The 16,368-nt window shown below is 59.1% G+C and overlaps 2 protein-coding genes across 4 annotated transcripts; both read left to right on the top strand.

The window, feature by feature from the left end:
• Nucleotides 1–783: 783 nt before the first annotated feature.
• On the top strand, nt 784–12,002 carry ADAMTSL4 (ADAMTS like 4). Of its 3 annotated transcripts, none has more exons than XM_032154780.2 (18): nt 784–851; nt 3,560–3,663; nt 3,906–3,963; nt 4,261–4,568; nt 4,741–5,437; nt 5,680–5,782; nt 6,747–6,883; nt 7,487–7,691; nt 7,946–8,118; nt 8,266–8,377; nt 8,478–8,663; nt 8,828–8,957; nt 9,585–9,789; nt 10,114–10,290; nt 10,603–10,806; nt 10,934–11,113; nt 11,412–11,556; nt 11,711–12,002. In XM_032154780.2, the coding sequence occupies exons 2-18, from the start codon at nt 3,572–3,574 to the stop codon at nt 11,845–11,847; spliced, it is 3,249 nt and encodes a 1,082-aa protein (XP_032010671.1). In that variant the 5' UTR covers nt 784–851; nt 3,560–3,571; the 3' UTR covers nt 11,848–12,002. The 3 variants fall into 3 exon arrangements, with proteins under 3 accessions (XP_032010671.1, XP_032010670.1, XP_032010669.1); XM_032154779.2 differs by lacking the exon at nt 784–851 and adding an exon at nt 1,615–2,643; XM_032154778.2 differs by lacking the exon at nt 784–851 and having other exon boundaries at nt 1,615–3,663.
• Nucleotides 1,644–2,412, top strand: LOC116467930 (uncharacterized). Its single transcript, XM_058439328.1, is given in 3 exon segments — nt 1,644–1,809; nt 1,812–1,973; nt 1,976–2,412. Coding segments are annotated over 3 exon segments (765 nt in total).
• Nucleotides 12,003–16,368: the final 4,366 nt, after the last annotated feature.

Genomic DNA, 16,368 nt, shown 5'->3' with positions numbered 1-16,368 from the left:
ATATATATATATATATATATTAGATTAGTCCCATTTTGCAGATGAGCAAACTGCACCACACAGGGGTGGAAGTATCCGTCGAAGACTACATAGCTGGCAAGAGCTGGAGCTGAGATTCAAATCCAGATCAGTCTGACTCAGAAGTCAGCACGCTGTCCTTTCGCTGAGGCCCGAGTGTAAAACCTTACTGAAGAAAAAACCGGAGCTCATAGAAGTCCCAGCAATCGGAACCGCCACTGCCCAACACGGGAGAGGCAGGAGTGACTGAGTTTGCAGGGGAGGCTGCGTGGAGGGGAGAGACTGGACCCACGCGGATCGGGGGCCGTGGGCACCTCCGTCCAGGGCGCCGCCCTCTCGGACCAGTGGCTCTCCCAGGCCGCCTCGCTCCAGGCGCCCCTGGAGGGCGCCCCGCCTGTGCCGCGCCGCGCCGCGCCGCGCTCGCACCGCTCTCCCGAGCCGCTCGGAGGCCCGGGCTGCTTAAGTCCCTAGTCTCAGCCGGGCACGGGGACAGCGCCCGGGAGCTACTGCAGCCTCCAACCCCGGCTGGGCCAGCCCGGGCTTCTGCTCACGCAGCCGTCGGGGGGGCGCCCGGCGCGCAGCCCGGGGTGGGTGGTCCTGGCGAACGGGGCTGCGAGGCCGACCGTCTCCACCCCAGGGCCGCCGAGGGGCGCGGGCTGGGGCGCTTGGCGGGCGGGGCGGGGCGGGGACGGGCGCGAGGGCGGAGTCGCGGCCGAGGCGGCGGTGACCGGAGCGCGGCTCAGGGGCCGCAGTGGCCGCCGCGGAGCGAGGTTGCCTGGAGAGAGCGCCTGGGCGCAGAAGGGTTAACGGGCCACCCGGGGCTCGCAGAGCAGGTAGAGACATCCCCGGGACCACGGCCCCGGCCGCCCCTCTCCCGGGTCCCGTTAGACCGCCTGCCCCGCGCGCCCGCGTCGTCCCCTCTCCCTGCGCTGTGCGGTCGCGCCCCCGCCACGACCCCGGACCCAGCTCCGGTGGCCTCGGACAATCTTCCAGCCCCTGGGGTCGAATTCCTGGGGAGGGAGTCTGATCCCGTGGAACTCTGGCCCCATCACCCGGGCGGGGAGTGAGCCAAAATTCCTCCTAAGTCACATAGTAAAAGTTGGAAAACAGACCCACGACCTCCCCGCGCGGCCGGCGCCTCCTGCCCTCTCCCTAGGAGGGTGCTCTGGGACGGTGTGCCCCCCGCTGCACTCCTGGACTTGGAGGACAGGGTCGCCGCGAGGGACGCAGGTGGGTGCCCTTGATCCAGCTCAGCCCGATGGCAGAAGAGGTTGACAAAAAAGAAAGACACCTGTTGGGGTGGCCTGCCAGACCCAGGAGTGGAGGGCTCTGTGAGGGCCCCGGAATTCGGACTCAGGACAGGGATTCTCCATGGCTAGCCCAGAAACACAGGGTCCAGCCACTCTCCAGCGAGGAGACCTGGGGGTGAAGGGGTGAGCCCTGCGCAGGTCTCTGTTCCTTGGTCTTCACTGGGCAGTGTGGAGAGATGTGGCCAGGAGGAGCCCACGTTTGTCCAGACCGCGGTCTACTCTGGCACCAGAGTGACCACCTCTGACCTCTCCTTTCCTCGTCCTGGGCCGGGAACGACACCAAATGAGGGACATGGAAGGGGGTGAGAAGCATAAATGTGCGTGTGTTTCTGCAGAGGAAGGGGCATGGGCCCCTGCCGGGCTGCACAGGGGAGGGTGGGGTGGGACTTTTCCAGAGAGGGAGCCAGGCCTGGCCCGGGCCCCGGGAGCTCACGTCACCCCCACCCCTCACTTCTCTAGGGAACTGCCAAAGCCAAACCCAGCTCGGACGGGATTATGTGTACTGGGTAGACGCGTGGAGAGGGGCGGCGAGAAGAGATCTCGGTGGCAGAGAGAAGCAGAGGCAGAGAGGGCATGGAGAGGGGTCGGCATCAGAGAAGGGGCAGGCAGTGACCATCACCCCGTTTCTTCTTCCCTCAGCTGGAGTAACAGAGTCAGGCAGAGCCTGAAGACTTGGGTGGAACATGGGCCCTTCTCTGGAGACCCTGGCCTCCCCCGTTCAGTCAGGGCGGAGTTGCTGACCTCAGTGGCTGGCCCAGCCAGGGGAAGGAGTGGCCATCGGCAACCCCCTCCCCAACCCCAAGCCCTGAGGCCCCCGCTCTGGCTCAGCCACTCTGACCTCTCCCTCAAATTCCGAACCCTAGGTCTCAAGGAGGGCAGTGGGGCTGAGTGTCTGCCCCCAGGCACATTCCTACCCTTCTCTTGGTCATTTTCCGCCCCAGAGCTGGCCCACCTCAGCAATGGGAGGGCTCCCTGGATTCCTCTCCCGAGTGCCTTTCAGATCCAACAGAAACAGATTTTTTTTTTCCTGGAAAGCAGAACTAAGAGTGGGATGAGGAGCAGGGGTGGGAAGGACTCAAAGTGAGAAGAAGGGGGCAAAGAGAGTCAGGCTTGGTGGCTGGGGTGGGTTCCAAGCCTCACTTCTCCAGTGTTCAAAGCTGAACTTCAGATGGACTTCCCGGCTCTTCAGAATGAGAGGCCTGTGTCCGGGGCATGAGGCAGCCCCGGCTGCACCTCTCCTTCCCGCTTCCCCAGCTGGTAGAGCCGCACAGGAAACAAGCCCTCACTGAACCAACTCCGGATGCTGGCACCCAGAGTGGGTGTTACATTGCCAGCTTCTTCTCTAGAGATTAAACCGTCAACCCATTTAGCTTATCCCTTGGCCAAAAAGTGTCTGAGATGTGCCTGGATGTTCCGTAAAGAGCTTATCTAAGAAGGGAAGAGAAAGGCGGGAGGCAAGTAGGACAGAGAGATGGCTGGGGAAGGTCTTGTTTCTGGAAGACCCAAGGAAGGGGCTTCTGGTGGGTCCTCAGAGAGTGTCTGGCACATCCTCAGTGGAGCCTTCCTCCTCTACTTTCTAGGCACCTCTGGGAGGGCAGGAGTGGGAGCAGATGACAACCATTTTAGAAGGAGCCCTCTGCCTGGGTGCGGTGGCTCACACCTGTCATCCCAGCACTTTGGGAGGCCAAGGTGGGAGAAGCGCTTGAGGCCAGGAGTTTGAGACCAGCCTGGGCAATTTAGCTGGATCCTGTCTCCACCAAAAAATGCCAAAATTAGCTGGGTGTGGTGGTGCACGCATGTAGTCCCACCTACTCAGGAGGCTGAGGAAGGAGAGCCTGTGAGTTTGAGGCTGCAATGAGCTTTGGTGGCACCATTGCCCTCCAGCCTGGATGACAGAGTGAGATCTCCATCTCAAAAAAAAAAAAAAAAAAAAAAGCCTTTTGTGTGTGCCTGAGCCGGCCTAGAAACAGTCCCTAGGTAGGATTTGGGGAGGAGCTAAGAAGCCCCTACAGGGCCCAGGGGCGGGGACAGAGCCTTAGTTGGAAGGCTGAGGTCAGCCCCTGACCATGTAGCCTCTACAGATGGACAAGGCAGTGATCCTCCCTGCTCTTACCCTGAGGATCCTAAAGGGGTGGGCCAGTTTCGCCCCCTCCTCCATACTCTCTGAGCTGTCCTCCCAGCCCCAAGCTCTCTGGACAGGAGAGGTAACCACCAGGCTTCTGTTGCTGCAGAGAGCACCCTCCATGCCCAGATGCCTGCGTAGTTTTTGTGACCAGTCCGCTCCTCCCTTGCCCTGGGGCAGTAGCGGGGGAGCGATGGAGAACTGGACCAGCAGGTGAGAGAAGGGGCCACGGGTGGTGGGGGGAGGAAAAGGGGGGGTGCTGGGACGGCTGTGTGTCTGGAAGTGAGGGAAAGAGGACCACTGGGAGGGGCAGGGGAAGTGATGAGTAACTTCTGCTTTCTGAGAAGTTGGTAGTCAGGATATGGGGAGCCGGCTGGGGGCCGAGGGCGGTGTTGCAACACCCCCTCTGGCTCCGGCTCCAGTCTGACGTCCCTCCCCTGGTCTTTGGTTTGCAGGCCCTGGCTGTATCTGCTGCTGCTTCTGTCCCTCCCTCAGCTCTGCCTGGATCAGGAGGTGAGCTTTGGACAAGTGAGCAGCTGCAGCCTGCCTGCCACCCTTTCATCTCCCCCTGGGCTCCCACCCCATCTCTCCAGGCCACGCCTCCATTCCCCACAGCCCACCCACCTCGCCTGCCAACTCCCCAGTTCCTTGCCTCATAACACCAAGAGGCCGAGGTGTAGTTCTCTCTCTGCTGCTGAATGTGACCTTGGACTGGTAGCGACTCCGTGAGCCTCAGGGTTGGTCTACATGGACGCTCTGGACAGTTCCGTCTAATCCTTCCAATTCTGTCTGACCTTTTTCTCTATATAGGTGTTGTCCAGACACTCTCTTCAGACACCTACAGAGGAGGGCCAGGGCCCCGAAGGTGTCTGGGGACCTTGGGTCCAGTGGGACTCTTGCTCCCAACCCTGCGGGGTGGGGGTGCAGCGCAGGAGCCGGACATGTCAGCTCCCTACAGCGCAGCTCCGCCCGAGTCTGCCCCTCCCTCCCCGGCCCCCAAGACATCCAGAAGCCCTCCCCTTGTACAGGACACAGTCTCGGGGAAGGGGTGGCCCACTTCGAGGTCCCGCTTCCCACCTAGGGAGAGAGGAGACCCAGGAGATTCGAGCAGCCAGGAGGTGAGAGACCTGGGTGGAAGAGGTGGGCCTTGGACAAGGTGGGGGCTTAGCATGAAGGAAAGGGGAGCATGGGTGGCTTCAGAGGGCTTGTCTTTGGTGCCAGGAAGTAAACTGGGGAAACGGGGTCAGAGGTGGTCAGAGCTGTGCCCCCACATCTGAAACACCTTCTCAGGTCCCGGCTTCGAGATCCCATCAAGCCAGGAATGTTCGGTTATGGGAGAGTGCCCTTTGCATTGCCACTGCACAGGAACCGCAGGCATCCTCGGAGGCCACCCAGATCTGAGCTGTCCCTGATCTCTTCTAGAGGGGAAGAGCCCATTCCATCCCCTACTCCAAGAGCAGAGCCATTCTCCGCAAACGGCAGCCCCCAAACTGAGCTCCCTCCCACAGAACTGTCTGTCCACACCCCATCCCCCGCAGCAGAACCTCTAAGCCCTGAAACTGCTCAGATAGAGGTGGCCCCCAGAACCAGGCCTGCCCCCCCACGGCACCACCCCAGAGCCCAGGCCTCTGGCACAGAGCTCCCCTTACCCACACACTCCTTAGAAGAAGGTGGCTTCTTCCTTGCATCCCCTCAGCCACAAAGGCCAAGTTCCCAGGGTTGGGCCAGTCCCCAGGTAGCAGAGAGACGCCCTGATCCTTTTCCTTCAGTCCCTCGGGGCCGAAGCCAGCAGGGCCAGGGGCCTTGGGGAACGGGGGGGACTCCTCACGGGCCCCGCCTGGAGCCTGACCCTCAGCACCCGGGCGCCTGGCTGCCCCTGCTGAGCAACGGCCCCCATGCCAGCTCCCTCTGGAGCCTCTTTGCTCCCAGTAGCCCTATCCCAAGATGTTCTGGGGAGAGTGAGCAGCTAAGAGCCTGCAGCCAAGCGGTGAGTCTCCTCGGGCCTCCCCTCCCAACCCCGACCTCCAGTGTGGCCTCCCCGCCCTGAAGCTGGGTCCTCAGCTTCTGCTTGATACCTGAGGGAGAAGGGCCTTGGCATCTGACCACCTCAGGGCACGGGTCTTGGAGCTCTTCCGCTGACCTGAGCCTCCCGCCTGCTCCCCAGGTTCAGCCTTGACCCTACCCTCATTTTGCTCCCCAGCTCTGACTCCTTTGTACCCCTCACCGCAGCCCTGCCCCCCCGAGCAGCCAGACCCCCGGGCCCTGCAGTGCGCGGCCTTTAACTCCCAGGAATTCATGGGCCAGCTGTACCAGTGGGAGCCCTTCACTGAAGGTGAGGTTTCCTGCCCATCCCTGGGCAGTGGTGGCATGGAATTGGGGATGAAAGGGAGAGGAGACACCTGCTGACTCCCAGCCCTGAATGACTTCCAGCCCCTCTGCTTCCCCTGCACCATGCCTTCTTTCTTCTCCCTGGGGCTGGGTCAGGAGACAGCACAGGTGGTGAGTGGTCTGCAGAGGGGTCGGTTTGGGAGGAGGAGGTGTGGGAGACACGCTTTGTCTGGACTCCTCTGGGAAGGCCATCACCGGGCGTCATGTGGCTGTGACACAAGAGGGCCACGGTGGGAGAGATCCTGTCCAGTCGTGACAGCCAGGTGGGGGTGTGCCATGCATCCTGGGCACTATCGTACCGGTTGCTCCCAGGTTACCATCCGCTTCATTTCAGGCCTGTGTTAACCTGACACCAAGACAAGCACTCAAGAGCTCTGAACACACAGAATCATGGGCATCAGGGATTGCTCCTCTCTCAGTTCAGAGTCCCTTTGATGGTCTCGGTGACCTCGACTGACCTGACCACCTTCTTTTTTTTTTTTTCTGAGACAGAGTCTCACTCTGTCGCCCAGGCTGGAGTGCAGTGGCACAATCTCAGCTCACTGCAACCTCTGCCTCCTGGGTTCAAGCAATTCTCCTGCCTCAGCCTCCCGAGTAGCTGGGACTACAGGCATGTGCCACCACGCCCGGTTAATTTTTGTATTTGTAGTAGAGGCAGGGTTTCACCATGTTGGCCAGGCTGGCTTGAACTCCTGACCTAATGATGCACCCACCTTGGCCTCCCAAAGTGCTGGGATTACAGGCATGAGCCACTGCGCCCGGCCCTGACCACCTTCTCAGCTTGTGCTGTTGTCACGTTTCCTTCATCCACAGTGAACCGGGCAACCTCAAGGTGCCCCCTCTGGGGCCTCTCTCAGCTGACCTCCCACCAGGGAGCCCACTAACCATCCTTCTACCCTGTCCCTTAGTCCAGGGCTCCCAGCGCTGTGAACTGAACTGCCGGCCCCGTGGCTTCCGCTTCTATGTCCGTCACACCGAAAAGGTCCAGGATGGGACCCTGTGTCAGCCTGGAGCCCCTGACATCTGTGTGGCTGGACGCTGTCTGGTGAGGGCAGACAGAGTCACACACACGCACACATGCATATGCACACAGACACACACATGCCCCCATGCGCATACACATGAACACACACACATATGCATGAACACATGCACACATGCAAGCACGTACACACATGCCTATGCACACAGACATGCACACACACATGCATATGCATACACATGCACACATATGGACAGACATGTATGCATACACATGTGCACACGTGCATGAACACATGCACACACATATGCACACAGACACACATGCACACACATGCACATGTACACATACACATGTAGACACACGTGCATGAACACATGCACACACACGTATTTGCACAGTCTCAATCAATTCAACAACAAAACAACATACTGAGATCACCAAGGGAGAATTCTCACCTGCCAAGCTGGGCTGAGCAGAGCCTGAAGGATCTGATCGGGCGCCTGTCTGTGTCCCTGGGTCTAGCTGGGGATGTTGGGGCTGTTTTTGTGCTCTCATTTGTGGCACAAAAAGCAGGGTAGTGAGCTGAGGCTCCCGAGGGGACTGGGGTGGGGTTGAGGTGGTGTCTGGCATTCTGTGGCCGCTGCCTCACCTCACTCTCTCCAGAGCCCCGGCTGTGATGGGATCCTTGGCTCTGGCAGGCGTCCTGATGGCTGTGGAGTCTGTGGGGGTGATGATTCTACCTGTCGCCTTGTTTCGGGGAACCTCACTGACCGAGGGGGCCCCCTGGGCTATCAGAAGATCTTGTGGATTCCAGCAGGAGCCTCGCGGCTCCAGATTGCCCAGCTCCGGCCTAGCTCCAACTACCTGGGTGAGCACCCAGCTGCCTCCCCTTCCACTTCCATCTCTGTTCGGCCCTCCATACCCCCACTCAGTGCAGTGAGCAAGCCAAACAGGGGGATGTCCAGGGCCTAGCCTCTCCCCTCGTGGAAGGAGTGAGGAAGCTGAGAGGGCTTGGGGGGATCTTAGGTTCTGGTGGGAACTTCTATAGGCTAAGGACACAGTGTGGGAGGAGGAAGGTATTATCACCCTGGAATTTCCCGATCTCTCACCTCTGACCCGCAGCACTTCGTGGCCCTGGGGGCCGGTCCATCATCAATGGGAACTGGGCTGTGGATCCCCCTGGGTCCTACAGGGCCGGCGGGACCGTCTTTCGATATAACCGTCCTCCCAGGGAGGAGGGCAAAGGGGAGAGTCTGTCGGCTGAAGGCCCCACCACCCAGCCTGTGGATGTCTACGTGAGCCTGGGGCCAGGGGCAGCTGGATGCTGGGGAGGGAGGCTGTTCCCTCTAAGGGCAGAGCTGTGGTTGTCAAGATGGGAGAGAGAGCTGGTGGCATCCTCCTCTGGCCACCCCCACACATTCATTATCTTCTCTTCTCCCCAGATGATCTTTCAGGAGGAAAACCCAGGCGTTTTTTATCAGTATGTCATCTCTTCACCTCCTCCAATCCTTGAGAACCCCACCCCAGAGCCCCCTGTCCCCCAGCTTCAGCCGGGTAAGACTCTGACCCCTGCACTTGGAAGGAGGAGGGAGAGGCTGCAGGGCGGGCTCTGGGGCAGTGGGGTGGCATCTGATTCGCCTGCTCCCCTGCACAGAGATTCTGAGGGTGGAGCCCCCACTCGCTCCGGTGCCCCGCCCAGCCCGGACCCCAGGCACCCTCCAGCGTCAGGTGCGGATCCCCCAGATGCCCGCCCCGCCCCATCCCAGGACACCCCTGGGGTCTCCAGCTGCGTACTGGAAACGAGTGGGACACTCTGCATGCTCAGCGTCCTGCGGGAAAGGTGAGACATCGCAGTGCGTTCCCCGCACCTCGGTCCAAACCCCCCAACTGACACTCCTAATCCTGCATCCCAGATTGTGGGGCCACACCCGACCCTGCGTCTGGGATACCACTGAGCTTGGGCTCTAGCCTCCTGCCTCCCTGGCTGCCTTCTCACCCACTTAGGTGTCTGGCGCCCCATTTTCCTCTGCATCTCCCGTGAGTCGGGAGAGGAACTGGATGAACGCAGCTGTGCCGCGGGTGCCAGGCCCCCAGCCTCCCCTGAACCCTGCCATGGCACCCCATGCCCCCCATAGTGAGTATGGCCCACGGGGAGGGTTAGGGTACTGGAAACACTGCAGTTGCCCCCAGAATCTTACCTGAACTCTGCACTCAATGCGACATCTCCTGGCTGCAGAGAGACAACATTAGATTAGAAAGGCAGACATTTGGTAGGCAGCAAGAAAGCTGGGCCGGGCGCGGTGGCTCAAGCCTGTAATCCCAGCACTTTGGGAGGCCGAGGCGGGCGGATCACGAGGTCAGGAGATCGAGACCATCCTGGCTAACACGGTGAAACCTCGTCTCTACTAAAAATACAAAAAAAAAAAAAAAAATTAGCCGGGCGTGTTGGCGGGCGCCTGTAGTCCCAGCTACTCGGGAGGCCGAGGCAGGAGAATGGCGTGAACCCGGGAGGTGGAGCTTGCAGTGAGCCGAGATCGCACCACTGCACTCCAGCCTGGGGGACAGAGCAAGACTCCATCTCAAAAAAAAAAAAAAAGCCATGGCAGGCCGAGCCCCCCAGGAACCCAGACTCCAAACGCCAAACGTGCCCACTCTCCTCTGAGTCCCCCACGTCCAGTGTGTCTTCCATCTCTGCTGCCACAGCAGCCCCACACATCTCATCTGTGTCTCCACCTCTTCCCTGCCCTGCTGGTGCCTGCAGCTGGGAGGCTGGTGAGTGGACATCCTGCAGCCGCTCCTGTGGCCCCGGCACCCAGCACCGCCAGCTGCAGTGCCGGCAGGAATTTGGTGGGGGTGGCTCCTCGGTGCCCCCGGAGCGCTGTGGACATCTCCCCCGGCCCAACATCACCCAGTCTTGCCAGCTGCGCCTCTGTGGCCATTGGGAAGTTGGCTCTCCTTGGAGCCAGGTGAGTGTGCCCGGGCAAGGAGGTGCTGGGGAGGGGAATGGGCACAGGTGAACAAGAGCAGTGGTTTTTCAACTTATTTTTCATCAGCAGAAACTATTTACAAACATGGTTTCATATGGACCCCCAATATAGAAGTCAGATAAGGGACCGAACCAGGGACTGGGGGCCCAGGGCCCTAGGGATCAGCCTCCTCCTCAGCCCACGAAGCCATGTGACTGCTGGGCTGGGGATCGAAGGCAGAGCCTGGTTCTGAAGCCCTAGAGCTGGAAGCTGGCTGAGAAGGTCTGGGAAGCCCAGCTCCCTGGATTCCCCTCGCCCCCTCAGTGCTCCGTGCGGTGTGGCCGGGGCCAGAGAAGCCGGCAGGTTCGCTGTGTTGGGAACAATGGTGATGAAGTGAGCGAGCAGGAGTGTGCATCAGGCCCCCCACAGCCCCCCAGCAGAGAGGCCTGTGACATGGGGCCCTGTACTACCGCCTGGTTCCACAGCGACTGGAGCTCCAAGGTGAGCCCCGAACCCCTAGCCATGTCCTGCATCCTGGGTAACCATGCCCAGGACACCTCAGCCTTTCCAGCACAGCTCAATAAACTTGTATTGATCAAGCACCTGCTACATGCTTGACATTGGGAACCCAGAGATAAGTGAGAATAACTTCCATGAGGGGCCTGGCTAGGATTCCCCGTCCAGGCCTGGTACCCGGGGACATTCCCTAACACCCAGGATTCGGACCCAGGATGCATCCCTCCCTGCCCCCATACTGTCCCTTGTGCCAGTCACCAGCAGGCCCCTCACACAGGCCGCTCTCCTCCTCCGCAGTGCTCAGCCGAGTGTGGGACGGGAATCCAGCGGCGCTCTGTGGTCTGCCTTGGGAGTGGGGCAGCCTTCGGGCCGGGCCAGGGGGAAGCAGGAGCAGGAACTGGGCAGAGCTGTCCACCAGGAAGCCGGCCCCCTGACATGCGCGCCTGCAGCCTGGGGCCCTGTGAGAGGACTTGGCGCTGGTACACAGGGCCCTGGGGTGAGGTAAGCTGAGCGCCTGCTGAGAGCAGGAAGGGGGTGCCAGTCCCAATGGGATTCCTTGTGGGCACTTGGGGTGCTCTCTGTCCTCCCCTCCCCTCCCCTCATCACCCTGCCCTCCCCCCTACACTAGTGCTCCTCTGAATGTGGCTCCGGCACACAGCGTAGAGACATTATCTGTGTATCCAAACTGGGGACGGAGTTCAACGTGACTTCTCCGAGCAACTGTTCTCACCTCCCCAGGCCCCCTGCCCTGCAGCCCTGTCAAGGGCAGGCCTGCCAGGACCGATGGTTTTCCACGCCCTGGAGCCCAGTGAGTGCCTGGCTGCGCTGCCCTGCCCTGCCCTGCTCAGCCTGGGCCCCCAGGGGAGGGGAGCTCCTCTCCCTGTACCCCCTCCAGGTCTCTCTGTGCCCCAGAATAAGCCCAGCCAAGCGTTACCACTGTCCTACTTCTTATAGACTTGGAGGAAAGACAGGCCCTCTCCATTTGGGATTTCACAATGTCCTAGGAGGGTCCCCACCACCACCTTTTGGGGAGAGAGGTGGAGCCAGGGGTTAAGGAGGATCCCGGGCCTGGCAAAGGTCTGATATGACGGCTGGGGTCGCCCCAGTGTTCTCGCTCCTGCCAAGGGGGAACGCAGACACGGGAGGTCCAGTGCCTGAGCGCCAACCAGACCCTCAGCACCCGATGCCCTCCTCAACTGCGGCCCTCCAGGAAGCGCCCCTGTAACAGCCAACCCTGCAGCCAGCGCCCTGGTAAAGAGCTCCCTCTCCCCAATCCCCAATACAGTGGATTAGCTGAAGTATGGGAGGAGATGAGAAAGGACCAGTGGGAATGGGCAGCGCACCCATTCCCAGACCGGTGGGTCCTGGTGACTCTCTTGTGCCCACTGGTCTCCTCTGTCCCCAGATGATCAATGCAAGGACAGCTCTCCACATTGCCCCCTGGTGGTACAGGCCCGGCTCTGCGTCTACCCCTACTACACAGCCACCTGTTGCCGCTCTTGCGCACATGTCCTGGAGCGGTCTCCCCAGGATCCCTCCTGAAAGGGGTCCGGGGCACCCTCACGGTTTTCTGTGCCACCATCGGTCACCCATTGATCGGCCCACTCTGAACCCCCTGGCTCTCCAGCCTGTCCCAGTCTCAGCAGGGATGTCCTCCAGGTGACAGAGGGTGGCAAGGTGACTGACAGAAAGTGACTTTCAGGGCTGTGGTCAGGCCCATGTGGTGGTGTGATGGGTGTGTGCACATATGCCTCAGGTGTGCTTTTGGGACTGCATGGATATGTGTGTGCTCAAACGTGTATCACTTTTCAAAAAGAAGTTACACAGACTGAGAAGGGCAAGACCTGTTTCCCTGAGACTTTCCTAGGTGGAGAGGAAAGCAAGTCTGCAGTTCCTTGCTAATCTGAGCTACTTAGAGTGTGGTCTCCCCACCAACTCCAGTTTTGTGCCCTAAGCCTCATTTCTCATGTTCAGACCTCACATCTTCTAAGCTGCCCTGTGTCTCTGACCCCTTCTCATTTGCCTAGTATCTCTGCCCCTGCCTCCCTAATTAGCTAGGGCTGGGGTCAGCCACTGCCAATCCTGCCTTACCCAGAAAGGCAGGAGGAAAGAGACTGCCTCTCCAGAGCAAGGCCCAGCTGGGCAGAGGGTGAAAAAGAGAAATGTGAGCATGCGCCCCCCTCCCCCAGCCCCACTCCCTGCCTCCTGAAATGGTTCCCACCCAGAACTAATTTATTTTTTATTAAAGATGGTCATGACAAATGAGAAACGGGCTATTCCTTGTTGGTTACGGACCCCTCAGCAGTGTGAAGGCAGAAGGTAGGGTGGGCAGGGGAACAGCATTAGAGCCCAGGAGGAGAGTTTGGGTCAGAGAATCTCCGCCAGCCCCAGGCCCTGCAGGCTGGTCATGGGCCACTAGAGGTCACCAGTTCTCCCAGTTGAGGTGTGGGGCGCTGGGTTCCAGAGCTGAGGGAAGGGCTGCGCGGCCGCAGTGTGCTTTTTGGTGGGTCGAGTCTCTCTGGGAAGTCTCCGGGTATCTGCGCCTTTCCGCTGGGACCTGAGCGAAGGGCAGTTGGCTTGTCGAAGCTCTTTTTTCCTGTTCCCTTTCTCTAGCCCTGCCGTACGCATTTCCCTACGCTCTGGGGCTTCTCCTGGGATGGGGAAAGGGAAGGGATTCCTGCCCCAAGCCCTTCCCCTGGAAGAGGAGGAGCCTGGCCCGGCTCCGGGGCCCTGGGCAGGGCTGAGGGAGGAGCGGGGCAGCACTGGATGTCCTGCCAAAGCCACATTCCTCAGAGATGGCTCAGCCTGGCCTCCTTCCTCCTCCTACTCGCTTCTCTCAAGGTAACTTGCTAGAGGCGGCCTGAGAGGGGCAGGCCTTTGCCATCATATCCTCTCCCAGACCCCTGCCATTCGGAGACTGAGGCCGAGTCTCTCCTGGAAGCCGGGCTGCCCGGGAGGGGCGGTGCCGCAGGAGCGCCCCCGCTCGCAGCTCCACAAGCCCAGCTGAGCACAGCCGGGAATACGGGGCCTGCGGAAACAGTGAACTCAGTGGCTGCTGTTTTCTGAGCACCTGGACCCTGTGGGGGACCACAGAGTTGCCCGAGGCGGCAGGATCTCCCCACACTCGCGGTCCCCCGCACATCTTCCTGTTGCTTTGGGACTCGGGCTTTCTCTGGGTTGAAAGTGGCTGAGAAGGAAGAATTTGGACATCTTAAGAGGAGAGCGAGTGGGGAAGGAGGCAAAGGGAATGGAGAAGGAAGATAAAACTGACGTCAGCCCAGGGCAGGGAGCGAGGAAAGGGGGCCACAAGGGAAGCCCAGTTCCAACGTCTCCGCTGAGCCTAAAGAGGCGTCAGCAGGGAATCACAGATGTGGGGGGCCAGGGAAACGGGATCCGAGCCCGCCCAGTAGGTATAGAAGGCCGAAGGCAGAGTCCTGAGACCCAGGGAGGGGTGGGGTGGAGGCTGGGGCCCTCCCAGCGATTCCTGGAAGCCCAGAGCTGGGCGGCGCCGGCTCAGCTGACTTCCCCGAAGCTCCCCTCCCTCTGCTCAGGGCTGTTGCTGGGCAGGTTTGGCGTTTACCCTGAGCCTGAGAACCAATCGCAGGTGGAGGTGCGGTCGCAGCCCCTCGCAGGCTCCCCGGCTTCAGCACCCTTTCTCTTTCTGCCAGCCCCTGAGTTCCCTCTTGGCCTCCAGCCTCTGACCTCTCAGGAGGTGGGCTCTCATCTGGGGGTCTGCTCCCTTTCGCCTCTTTAGAGCTAGGACTCAGTGCATCCCCTAAGGATTCCTTCCTCTGGTCACTGAGGTCATTATGGGGTCAATGTGGAAGTTCTCAGGAAAGGCAACCCGACCCCAAGCAACCCCTTTTATTGGCCCCTTAGAGGGGAGTAGTGTGGCCAGACACCTGTTCGCTGACCTCTGAAACCCTCTGGAGGGACTTGGGAGAGCAGAAGCTGCAGCCTAAGGGCAGAGGAATGTGGGAGGGCCCCTGGGTTTGGTGTGCTAGTGGGAATTTAGGGAAGGACTCAGAGGAACTGGACCCCTGAGAATTGAGATGAGGGTGGGGTAGTGATAGGAACAAACTTGATATGCACAAGAGAGATCAAGCATGCAAAAGGCCTGCAAATTGTTGAGGATGCCTCCTTTCTGAGGGTGTGCTGGGGGAGGGGGTTGTGGTTTGATTATCAGTGACACTAGGGGTGATCTGTGCTCTCACAAGTTCAGCTGGGTCAGGATTCCTCTCCCCTCCCCCTCTCAGCTTCCCCAGGGTAAATACCCACCCAATTTAAGTTGCAGCTTTTGGACTAAATTTAGCTCCTGGACTTCCCCAACCCCCAGGCCTCCCTGTAAGCAGGTGCTCACAGCTGCAGCGTGGGTCTGGTGGAGAGTTTGAACCTTCTCCTCACCTCCACTCATCCAGATTCCACCTTTCTGGTAACTAGAAGTGAAGCAGAGCACAGGAACCCAGTGGCTGGCCCAGGGCGTTAAGTGTCTCAGCCTTAAGCCACCTTCTCCCAGGAAACCTGTAAGAGAAGCGCTCTGGTGGGAGACTCTAGATGGACATGGAGGGTGGTGGGGTGTAGAGAGAACAAGATGCCAGGAGAGCCTCCCTCCAGATTCTCTCCAGCCAGACCCTCTCTCATTCCTTGCTCTCCCCTTGTCCCCAGGTTTTCAAATAGAGACTTCATATTAGCATCTTCCCCACCAGAGTAAACTGACCCAGGAAGCCCTCTCCTCTCTTTGAATCATGGAGAATCATGCTACGGTAGAAATTATGGTTTGGGGAGGTGTGTGTTTCAAGTAGAGGTGGTTTGCCACAGGTAGGTGATGAAGAGGTGTCAGCTTTAAAGGGCAGAGACACTGTCTAAAGGAAGTAGAAAGCCTCAGGAAAGTACCTAAGTCTAAGTCTGTCAACAAGAGACAGAAAAAGTTTGGGTTAACCTCAAAGTAGCCAGCATAAACCCTGAATCTGACTTTTGGGCTTCCTGACCTAGGAGACTGGGAAAACTCAAGAAGAGGGTGTTTCAGGGCTGAGTCTGAAGGAAGAAAGGATTTGAGGGAGGAATGTATACGATTAGTCCAAAACAAGGTATGCACGAGATATGGCAGTCGGATGCCAGGGAGCCATCAGCTCTGCCAGCTGAAAGGGAGGTGCAGAGTTGGCTGGAAGCTGGCCAGAGCAGAGCATTTCTCCTGTGAGCACTGGAGAGCTGTGCTGAGAGGCCTGAGAAGAGCCCTGTGCTGGGGGAGGAAGGCTAGCTTCGGTCAGCATGTTTGTGTGCTGTGCTCTTCTGAGCCTTAACTGAATCTCTTGAGATAGCTCCACTGAACTTTGAGTGAAGAGGAAAAGAAACTGGGGGAAAGAGGGTGGGATTATAAAAAAGGAGCAGACTGTACACCTGGGATCCCTAGGCTAAAAGGCCCTCCCCTTGATGAGACAGGCAGAGATCATCTCCCCTGGAACAAGGTCACCCTTCCTCTCTCCCATCGCTGCATTCCTCTCCTCTTTACTGTTGACTATTGGTTGCCTGCCTCTTTCATCACAAAATGAGACTCCTCTTTAGCTTTAGTAGAGGGTTGGGCAAACTTTTTCTCTACAGGAGTAGATGATAAATATGTTAGGCTTTGCAGGCCCTATCATCTCTGTTGCAGCTTCTCTACTGTAGCAGCGCAAAGCAGCCATAGATGATAAGTAAACAAATGGGCGTAGCTGTGTTGCAATCAGACTTGTGACACTAAAGTTTTAATTTTTTTTTTTTTTTTTGAGACAGGATCTTGCTTTGTTGCCCAGGGTAGAGTGCGGGGGTGGGGCACAATCATAGCTCACTGCAGTTTTGACCTCCAGGGCTCAAGCCATCCTCCTGCCTCAGCCTCCCGAGTAGCTGGCACCACAGGTGCAGGTCACACCTAGCTAATTAAAAAAAAAATTTTTGTAGAGACAGGGTCTCAGTGTGTTGCCCAGGCTGGTCCTGAATTACTGGGCTCAAGCAGTTCTCCCACCTCAGCCTCCCAAAGTGCTGGAATTACAGGCATGAGCCACTGTGCCCGGCCCATTTTTTTCAACC

Source organism: Hylobates moloch, unplaced genomic scaffold (assembly GCF_009828535.3).
Source record: "Hylobates moloch isolate HMO894 unplaced genomic scaffold, HMol_V3 SCAFFOLD_5, whole genome shotgun sequence".
Lineage (NCBI taxonomy): Eukaryota > Metazoa > Chordata > Mammalia > Primates > Hylobatidae > Hylobates > Hylobates moloch.
The sequence above is the reverse complement of the archived record's forward strand: the minus strand, read 5'-3'. Positions and strand labels throughout refer to the sequence as shown.

What these genes read in the sequence shown, in the direction of transcription:
- ADAMTSL4 (XM_032154778.2), top strand. Translation starts at nt 3,410, where the DNA reads ATGGACAAGGCAGTGATCCTCCCTGCTCTTACCCTGAGGATCCTAAAG. An exon ending in GCCTAGCTCCAACTACCTGG is followed by an intron (nt 7,692 to 7,945) that starts GTGAGCACCCAG and finishes TCTGACCCGCAG; the next exon opens with CACTTCGTGGCCCTGGGGGC. An exon ending in TGTCCCCCAGCTTCAGCCGG is followed by an intron (nt 8,378 to 8,477) that starts GTAAGACTCTGA and finishes TCCCCTGCACAG; the next exon opens with AGATTCTGAGGGTGGAGCCC.